The 10,681-nt window shown below is 40.9% G+C and overlaps 1 protein-coding gene across 1 annotated transcript in view; it reads left to right on the top strand.

Moving 5' to 3' along the window:
• The window catches only part of TADA2A (transcriptional adaptor 2A), a 24,720-nt gene extending 14,256 nt beyond the window's left edge, over positions 1–10,464 (top strand). The window contains exons 9-15 of the mRNA XM_010573813.1: positions 1,389–1,432; positions 1,968–2,078; positions 3,454–3,525; positions 4,150–4,282; positions 4,990–5,033; positions 7,669–7,742; positions 9,612–10,464. Coding sequence (XP_010572115.1) covers positions 1,389–1,432; positions 1,968–2,078; positions 3,454–3,525; positions 4,150–4,282; positions 4,990–5,033; positions 7,669–7,742; positions 9,612–9,797 — 664 coding nt within the window. The 3' untranslated portion in view covers positions 9,798–10,464. The remainder of the gene's footprint in view (positions 1–1,388; positions 1,433–1,967; positions 2,079–3,453; positions 3,526–4,149; positions 4,283–4,989; positions 5,034–7,668; positions 7,743–9,611) is intronic.
• Positions 10,465–10,681: the final 217 nt, after the last annotated feature.

The raw sequence follows: 10,681 nt of genomic DNA on the forward strand, positions 1-10,681 counted from the left end.
TTTATTTGGGGTGGGGGGGGGGGGGGCGGGGTGCGGCCGGCCAGTCTGTGACTAATTGCTAGACCCCCCACTTTCTCCACAGAAATGTTTGCATCATTATTTTTAATTCTTAGTGGTCCATAAGTTAGTTTTCCACAATGTGTAATGAAGATAACTATATTGCTGACGTGAGTTTGAATAATTTATTCAGTTCATTTGACAGCTTTCTAGAATGACTCAATCTATTCATTAAATTCAATTTTATTATAACTTTCAAATACTTTGTTCAATATTTAAAATTATATCTTGCTGTATTACTCCCTCCTGGAAGAACTGGTAATTTGGAGTAAGACTCCTCCATTCCTTCTCCTCATAATACAGCATAGTTCTGCTGAATGACAGGTGAGAGTTGATATGTGTTGACCTGGTTCTTTATAATTCATAAATAAAAAATATTTATGTGGTATGATTTCCATTACGATAAATCATGTCATACTAAAAGAAAGTGCCATAAGGCTTGGTTACATAAATCAGTGTCAGTTTCTGAAAAGTTGCTACAGCAGGATGGGACAAAAATCTGGAAAATGACATTAAAATGCTGATGTCATTCTCAGAAAGACTTCTATACATGGGACAGGAATGTTCTTTTGTGCATACTAAACAAAATGTAATGGATTTTATAGAGCAAATTCCAACCTGACCTTGACAAGCCCAACTTTGTAGTATCTCTTATCATTTGCAAAAGTTGGGTGTTTATCAAATCACCACATAGCAATGACCACATGACATTTGCTGAAACCTGTGACAAATGTATTTGTCATGCACCTGTAAATATCTTCCCTGCCTTTTTACTCTGCTCATTTCCCTGATCCTGTCAGGAGCATTTCAAACTTACGAGTTACCTAAATCATTTTCCTCTTTTTAAAATCTAAGCTGTCATGGAAAAATTCCTTCATCCTGCTCCCAGTGGTGAAATTTACAGTCCATCTCTCACCCTTGCTCTAGTAGAAGGACATTTGTCTCTCTCTGAAGCTGGAAATCATGCTTCATGAGAAATTCCTTTACCTCCAATTTTGGAAGGACAAGTTGTAAGACACTGTAGATGCGAAATCTGTGGCTAAAGAAGCAATTTCAAACTCTTAAAGTGATTGTAGCTCTCTTTGTGCTTAGTGCTGTCAGAGTTGGACTAATGCACACTGCTATCCAAAATTTACTCTGATTAAAGCCTCACTGCATCACTATATGATGTTTCTCAGCTAGCCAGCTCAAGGGTTATGGAAATTTCTTACATGTTTAGTTTTAGACCCCCTCTGATGGTCTAAATCAAAGTTTCTTCTGAAGCCTTTTATTTATGAGGTAATACACGAGTTAATGGCTTTTTATTAATACCACTTTGCTCTCAATTACAGAATTATAAGAGATCATGGCCTAATCAACCTCAGAAAATTTCAGAGTGAGTATCAGGTGTAACTGCTTAACTTTAGAGTGGCCTCTGCTTGGGAAGAAATCTTCGCATGTTCGCTGTTTCCAGTGCACCAGTGTGGTTTATTCATACTGGACCATATTCAGATGGTCTGAATTCCAGCAGATTTCCTGCCCCGACTGTTTCTAATGGGCTGGCTCTAACTACTCCCAGCTCAGTGTTTTAGTTATTGCCTCGGAATTGCTCTTCAGAAGCATTTTGGGCTCCACTGAGTAGGGAGAGCGGTGAAGGTGAAATCTAGGCCTTTCAAGTGCATCTCACTATTCTAAGAAATGATCAAACAACATTTAAATATCATCCTTTATGCTTTTAGAATTTTAAGGGCTGTATGATTTTGTTGCTTTTTACTCAGCAATTTGTAGTTGGGCCACCAAAATGGCCAAGCAGTTTACCAAATCTGGATCTTTGGGCAGTTCACGGAGGCTGGTAGTCACTTCAGGTTCCACTGAATTTATTTTCTTCTCACAGTAGGAGTGATAAGGTGTGTCACTTTTTCCCCCTCTAGTTTTGGAAAGGCGATATCCAAAGGAGGTTCAAGACCTTTATGAAACGATGCGGCGATTTGCACGAATTCTTGGACCGGTAGAGCATGATAAGTTCATTGAAAGTCATGCATGTAAGTATTTTGAGGATTTTAGCATATATGTTCTTCAATAGGCATAATGAGGGGTTGCATCACCTACAATCTTTCCTAAATATATACCACTCCTGGAGGGCAGGAAGTTATTTTTCTCTTCCCCCATCTATCTACCTCAGAAAAACAAATACATTTGTGGTTTGATACATTAAATGAGCAGGAAGTGTTTCTTTCCACTAAACTGTGTCTGAGTTCTTTGTTTGATTTCTCAGTTGACTGAACATTCTGGTCATGTGCTAGAAGGAGTGTTTTCTTATCAAAAGACCACTATTCATTTACTGGGACTCTGTATCACTGAAAGAAAATCCCTAAAATTTATGTCTGTATTGATCGGGAGCTGCCAGCAAATTGTGAATTCTTTGGAAGATACATGTTAAACTATTATATGTGTACATAATTGTATAGTACAGCTGTCATCATGTCCCTTACCTTAAAGGGAGAGGCATTGTTCCATCACCGAATCATCTCGAGTCTTTATGCATAATCATAGCATGCATTTAGTCAAATTCCAATGCAAGTCATTACATCCTGCTTAATTCTGTGACTTAAACTGGGAAAATTGTTGTTCATTAGAAGGAACAAAGCATTTAAACAGTTGCAACTAAATTTTCAGGACACCCTGTGTGACATACCAAAAGCATGATCCTGCAAAATCATGAGTCCCACATTGTGGGTGCTAGTCCTAGAACCTAGTTTTGTTGTAGTGACAGCGAAGTCCTCAAGTTAACCTGATAGTCAAGTACATGCATTACACAGATGTCCTGACTAGTATGAGTAAACAAATTTGAGACAAGCAAACTTACTCACTGTAAAACTAAGCAGTGCCTGGAAGCCAGCTGATAAAAGCTATAGGCAGTAAATATCTCTGAGCAAAAGAAACATGGGTATTTAATCTTACTGACTGCAGAAAAGGAGTTGTCTGCAAAGAAAAATTTTGGAAGGTCCAGTTATGAAAATCATAGTTCAAAGACAATATTAGATGCTATAAGGAGCCTGGATGGAGTAGTTTTTCAAACCTGTTGAAATGCCTTCCAGAAATCCTATGTTATTGTTACTTGTCTTGCCCAGGGTATGGCAAAGGAACTGTCAAAGCATGAAGATAAAATAACTTTTCTGAGCACACAAATACTAGAAACCAACTTAAATCTGTGATCAAGGAGTGTTAGGACACAGTTTGAGATCTGATACAGACTTGTGCAGAGAGGTAAACCTTGTCTGTGGTTCTGTATACTTCAAACTGTGTAGACAAATAAGAAGTAGCAATGTACCTAGTACACCACAGTTCACTGCCGCCCCCACTGACCCACGTTTGTTTTTTCGGATTTCCCTTCTGCTTACTCTTGGGGTAAAACAGTGGAATTTGAGCTGCGGAGGGAAATAAAGCGACTACAGGAATACAGAGCAGCAGGAATCACCAATTTCTGTAGTAAGTACCTGATGCATTATTCAGGCCATTCCCATTCATCAAGGTGTGGAAGGATGATTTTACAACATTTAGGATGTGTTGAATAAAAAGACACTTATTTTTGAAATGCATTTGCCTAGCTCTTTAACTGAACAAGGCTTTAACAATAATGCTTCGGTCCAGCTGTGCTTTTTTAAAGCTAGTTTGAGCCATCAGCTTGGAGAACACACTGTCTAGCAGAGCTCTGCTTTAGTCACCACTTTGCAAAAGATTCAGAAAAAAAAATAAAAATGTCATGGCACAGTGGTCTCCAGTACTTTATCTCTGGACACTTTCACTGGCTATCAACAAGTGTGATATCTGGAGAGAGGCCTAAGACCTCTACGTAAATGAAATGGCCTGGTTTATCCTGGAATTGGATCATGGAAGCTGTTTTTGTTTGGTTTTGGCCTGAAATTAATGGGGGGAGGGGTGCAGGGTGGAATCTAATACCTTCTGATGCCAAGTAGTTGTCATGAGGGAGAATAGCGGAGTCTGGTCCAGAGCTAGAGAACAGTTTCTCACTTATTTCCTAAAGTATAAAAACAACAGTCTGAAAACTTTGACCAAGGCAGTGGATGAGAATGTGGTATCTGTCTGCCATAGGTGCCAGAACATATGATCACCTTAAGAAGACGAGAGATGAGGAACGCCTAAAGCGCACTATGCTTTCTGAAGTCCTGCAGTACATCCAGGACAGCAGTGCCTGCCAGCAGTGGCTCAGTCGACAAGCTGATATGTACGGTTACAGTAAGACTGTGCATTTTACGTACCTATGCTTTAGTCAGGTGCAGCAAACACATTTTTCCATGCGATAACAAATGCATTCCCAATTTATTACAGTAGGATCAGTCTGCAAAATTCAGAAGGGCAAGAAACTGTGGGTAACAGCAATAGTGCTTGTTGAAGTGCAGACAAGGAAGTGACTAGTAAGGGCTCAAAATCTCAGTTTTCTGTATTTTATATTTCAGGAACTTAACTGCTGTAAATAAAGTCATGGAGGGAAATGAGGTCATTATGGTTATTAATGAGGGCACAGATGGCACTTGAAATGTTTCAGATTATTTTAGATGTAGCAGAATTATTAATGTGTAGTCACCCTCCACAAGCACTTTAAGGAGCAAGCTGCAATGCAAAGGAAGTGCATCCTGTATGCTACATGGCCTGAGAAGATGATTTGTAATCTCCCCAGTCAGTCTCCACTGAATTTTTTATTGTCCACCCCCCCCTTTTTTTTTTTTTAAAAAAACAGGTTTCAGACATGGTCTTCAATCTGGGACTGCTAAATATTTAGAAATCCTTTTGACTTCAGATCAGGTCCTGGGTTATGCAAGTTGAACTGTATAATTATTAGAAGTTGGGGAAAAAGTAGTTTCAGGGCTGATATGTGCAGTTATTCTTTAAAAAAATCCATGAAGGCAATTTGAAAATTCCCTTTCTTTTCAGTGATTCCGGCCTGAGTCCTACGGTACCAGTTCCTTCAAATTCAGGTAACTGTTAGATGATGGTCTGTGATAAAAAGCCAGCCATACATCAGTAATACCGTTCTGACAGCCAGTTGGGGAGTGACTCTTTTGCTGGAGTACTAAAGCGTCAGTCCTCAAGCCTCATGGTTAAGCATTGCTTAAGTCAACATTACCTCAATCTGCAACTCATTCCACGTGCAAATCCTGTAGGATTTTTTTGCTGAATTTCTAGATTTTTCTGACTACAGCTGAAAAACCCATCCTAAAGCTACATTAACAAGGCAGGAAAGGAAAGGAAAGAATTTTAACCTGAGAAGAAAATTTTATCTTTAAAAGATAAAGCTAATCCAGGTTTTTAATGAAGCTGTATAGCACATACCATAGCAATACGAAGCTGACAAAAAGCAGATTTGGGAGGGCAGAACACCAAAAACCAGCTGCCTGAGAAGCAGGTAATGGTTGCAGCATCAAGCACTCCAGAGTGACAGAATGAGATGATACAGGTTGCCTATGCAACTTCAGTTTTCTATGAATATGCTTTTATATTCTTTAATTCTGTAATCACAAATTATGGGGTTTTTCCACCAAGAGGACCCCTTACTTCAGTGCCCAGTAAGGACAGATTCAGGGGTCAGTCAAGGCCTTCGTGAACAAGACTTCTATAAAATCACATCTCATTTGTTGAGGTCACAGGGTGGCATGCAATGAATAAGACTAGGATAAAGTTTTACTATAAAGCTCTTAAATGTTGCCAGGGAAAACTAGCTTCTAGCTAGCTCTGCCTCTACATCCAGTTTTTATGTGGATGCTAATAAACGACTTGAACCAAACTTCTCAGAGGTGGACACTGAGTCTGTATGTTCTTCCTCATTTCTGCCAGGAACCTTGGAAATCTGGGTCAGAATACCAAGCAATTAGTCATTGCACTATGTTTTAAACATCTTTGGTGATCGCTAAGATCTGCTATTTTGGAGAGAAAATAGCATTGTGTATTTCAGGCTGGTCATCCAGAGTCCATGAAATGGGGACAGTATCCCCCCAGCTGAAGGGCTAGTATAAAGAATTAAATTGTTTGTCAAGTATTCAGTGGCCCACGAAGGAGAAGGGCTCAAAAGAACATGAATTGTTTTGCCTATGGAACTCAGGTAGCATGTGGTGTTTACAACCAGTATCACATGTTGAACAAAACCCAAACAAAATACCATATAGTTGCTAATTAAGCAAACATCCTGCATACTGAATAAGGCAAGGATACTGCGGAAAAACTGCCACGTGTCTATATAATTAAAGGCTGCATCATACTGAATATACAAGAGGGCAAATTAATGTTGCTTAACTTTACTTTAGATTCTGAGATCTTGACTTTGCAGCCTTAATATGTTTTCTTTAATGTAGTTCGTGTGTGTGTGTGTTATTTCCTAGGTTTATAAAAGAGTAAAACCAAATTCTGTCATGTCTCATCATAGGATGCCCGTTCCAGGCCATAGAAAGAGGGAGCAGCACTGGGAAATAACTTCCTCTGTGCCTACCAGAGACTCACTACTCCAGCTTCTTTCTAGTTCTTGACTATTCTCTCAAGAACAGGCTCCCCTCACCCAGCCATACTCCCATCTGTTTCCTACAGATGCACAGGAGAAAGAGAGAGAGACTCCCCAGTCCCAGAGGCAGGACCCAGGCACGGCAGGGTCTGGAGCAGCAGCCAGCACAGTCCTGGGGAAAATGGAGCTCCAGATTTCCCAGGATCTCATCACTTTGCCAAATTTGGGAAGTCTGTCCCAGGATAAAGAGACCTACCTCTAACAGTGCTACATATGCAACCCACAGCACAGGGGCAGTAGACTTTCTAAAAATGTAAATAAATAACCCTAGCTTTGTTCTGAGCTCTGGAAGTTAAAAAAAAAATACTATTTAGAAAAAAAAAAAACACCAAACCAAAACCAAAACCAACAAACCTGCAAGTAGACGGCCCTGGTGAAAGTTTAAGCTGCACCAGTTAAAGTTCAGCCATTACAATTGCCAAAGTGAGAACTATCAAACTACCTCGTTATAGGTATTTTTCAGTACTGTTTATCATAACAGAGGAAAATAAATCCACAAACTGCATTTGCTGTACAGTATCTGCATCATATTTAAAGGCATTTAAAGAAAACTCTGCTTCATGAATTTGTCAGTAATGCCAGAGAAATTCGCTGTTAATCACACCAGTAAGTAATCTCAGCATCCTTGCAAGGTACTGGTTTCGCACCTGCTGGGAGTTAGTCCTGCACGCTGTGCACACCCAGGGCACACCCTCCACGCAGCACTGACTTCCCTGACCCCGGCTGGAAGAGTCACTTTATAGTCAGGAGGTACAGCCCAGCTTAACCACGCTCAGTGACAATTTGACGGAAAGCTGTTGTCTTTCAGTTCCTCCTAAGAGCCAGGGTTAACAGCATAAGAGTCCTCATTCAAGTACTCACAGCGCTTAACTATGTCAGTTGCAAAATCATACCCTTTATCAAATCGGTGCAGTTTTTATGTTAAGCCCTAAATAACCCTGTCTATAAACACTTGGACCATACTGGGTTAACATCACAGGGATTTAATTGCCTCTGCGATAACACACCTAAGGAACAAACTGCTCGGGGTTCTTCAGTGTTTTCCTTTCTTGTCTCTGCAGGTAGACGGAGTGCCCCACCACTGAACCTCACAGGTCTCCCAGGGACAGAGAAACTTAATGAGAAGGAGAAGGAGGTGAGGAAAGGAATGGAAAGATAATCTTTGTCAAACTTTATCTTCACAGCGCAGGGGTGCTCCCACCATCTGTCTCAGGTGCTGTGAATATCACCTCAGTTATATGCCATGACTACTCTTTCCTGCTCACAAAAATCATTCAGGTTTTCCAGTGGCTTCTTAATTTCAGTTACTGTACTATAGGTACAGCATAGCTGCAGCAGATTAGCTTATTTAGCAAAGAAAGGCAGAGCGTGCTAAGATGCTATTATGTGCTATTATAACATCCAGAGTATGACATCCTCCCTTCCTCCATTGTGCGACTGGGGTAAGCAGAAGGGTTATTTTTTCTTAATGAACATTGTTTTTAAAACTGGCGGAGGATTTTGTCAAGGGCTTCACTGGACAGATCACTGAACCTGAATAGCAGAGCTCTTTCTATATTCTAGATACCTCACAGCCCAACTTCAACCAGTTATGGTTGGTTTTTCACTGTAACGCTAATGTGAACCATGGAAGTGATAACAGTGTATTGTTCTTTTCATGTTTTTTCCATATTTCTGCTTTACAGTGCATATACCAAGCTTTTTGTATGCACATGTGGCAGGGAATGGCTTTCTCTAAGCTGTGGGTTGTCAGCTGGGTCTGGTGTTGAGGTTTGCAGTTCCATATAGAGTGCTCTTGCACAGTCACCTAAAGCAATCAGAGGCACAGGAAAGATCAACAGAGCAGACAGAAGTGGGAATGCAACCCATCCGGCAGCCCCCAGGAGAGGTAAACAATGCAGCAAGGGGCCTGCTGTGTATTTATGGCTCAGTTTCTTCTGCAGCCCAATGTAGGCCTGTCCTCTAATTCAGTGAAAGGCAACACTGGAAAGATATTGAAATAAAAGATGATTTTTTTTTTTACTAGAAGTCATAATATGTCCTTAGATTGCCCACAAGGCAGATCTCGGAGTATGTGAAACACAGATGTATTTCAGACTTTTCCCTCTGTGTGGAAGCTGTTTCCCCTTCACTGGAGATGGCAGCATTGAAAATCAGATCACAGATTCACCATGGAACATGGCATTTCTGGCTCCATTCGGCATATAAATAATCGTGACTAGAGCATTAGTGTATATGGGGAATCTGATTTCCTCGTCAGCTGAGACATAAAGTCTGAGATCCTCTGAATTCTGCAATTTCCTATCAATGAGCAACAATCATTAAGCATTTCCTTATTAAAAGGAGGAGACACTATCTCCATTGGGAGCAATACAGCGCACCATCTAGAAGGCGGCTGGTATTTGGAAACTAAATAGCAGCATTGCAACCTAACAGCAGGGCACAGGGGCTTCTGAAAGCGATTCCTTTTACCAAACTTCCAAATATGTAATGCCCTCCCTGCACCGTTTCCATCCTAGGCTTCCGGAGGGGGCAGGCGTTGTGCGCATAGCTGCTTTTGTAGAAAGGTATTAAAGACTTAGTCTGCAGGGGATTAATAGACAGATGCCCTCCCTGGCTGTCGTCCAGCATGCTGAATTGCTGGTTGCAACTCTTTGGCATGTGTACTTCCCTTGGTTTGTAAAGAACAACGCCCACACAGGACACACTCATAGTTACGCTCCTGTGAGCCGAGAGCTTGCTTTCATCCTCCTAGTTTATTTTTCAGTCAGGAATGTTTTTGAATGCAGCAGCCAGCAAGCTCCTCCCCTCCCTACCTGTGGATCGAAACAGCTCATAATGCAATTACTGTATGCTTCCCCCATACAAAAAAAAAAACAAAAACAAACCACATTTAAAATGTTTTCAGAAAAATATTCACAGTGCTACCCCCCCCAACGGGGATCACAGAATGAAAGAGCATGACAAGCGTTAGTGTTTATTAACTTCACCTTTTGTCTTCCAGCTCTGTCAGATGGTGAGGTTGGTCCCTGGAGCCTATTTAGAATATAAAGCTGCGTTAGTGAATGAGTGTAACAAACAAGGAGGCCTGAGACTAGCACAGGCTAGAGCACTCATCAAGATCGATGTGAACAAAACCAGGAAAATCTATGACTTCCTTATCAGAGAAGGGTACATCACGAAAGCCTGAGGACAGACATCAGCGCTTTGGCTGGGGCAGACAGATGTGGAGAAGCTTTGAAGTCACTTTGACAGCGCTGAAAGATTTTAACAGTGTTGAATGAAGGACATTTCCTTTTGCTTAAAATCTTTTGGGGCTTTTTTTTTCTGTAAAAACAAGTAGGGAGCTTTGTTAAATTGTATGAGTACTGACATTTCTTTGTCTGGTTTCCTTTTGACTCTGCTGTTTAACACTGCTGTTGTCAGAATTATGCTGCCACGTAGCGCTGGAAAGAATCATATGCCGTATAAGCTAATCTTAAATGTGAATGGGCATTCATTTCTAACACCTCCTCGAACTAAAAAGAGAATCATGGTACTTTTATGCTGACAGTGACACAGAATAAGGACAGAAGAGCAGCACGTAATGAGAGTCACACTTTGACTTTGTGTGAGTACAGGGGTATAGAAATGCAGTCCCCTCCCTTCTTGTACTCCTTCCTGTAACAGTGGCAGCTTTCAAAGGAGATAGCACATGCCTGGGGGTATAAAAATAGAGCTTGCAGTGGTCCAGTCTTTTTAACTTAATTGTGATAAAGGATGGGAAAGGACATTGCAGGGAAGCTCCTCAACAGTTGTTACTTTTATGTGATATTAGCACATATCACAGCATGAGAGCACTGTACAAACCAATAAGCTTCATCTGCTCACTACTTGATTTGTGATTGTCAAGTTATATATAATCCCTCAGTTTAAGTCTTCATTGCTCCAGCTCGTTGGAAAGGCTTGATATTAGAACCAGAGCAGCCTTTCGGAACGTAAATAAAAACACGCTCAGTGCCCCGACGTTCTCCCACAAAAGATAACGAGCAAAGAGCACGACAGACCGCCCAGAGCACACACTTCAGCCCTTCC

This window comes from Haliaeetus leucocephalus, unplaced genomic scaffold (assembly GCF_000737465.1).
Source record: "Haliaeetus leucocephalus isolate CR32 unplaced genomic scaffold, Haliaeetus_leucocephalus-4.0 Scaffold395, whole genome shotgun sequence".
In the NCBI taxonomy this organism is placed as follows: Eukaryota; Metazoa; Chordata; class Aves; order Accipitriformes; family Accipitridae; genus Haliaeetus; species Haliaeetus leucocephalus.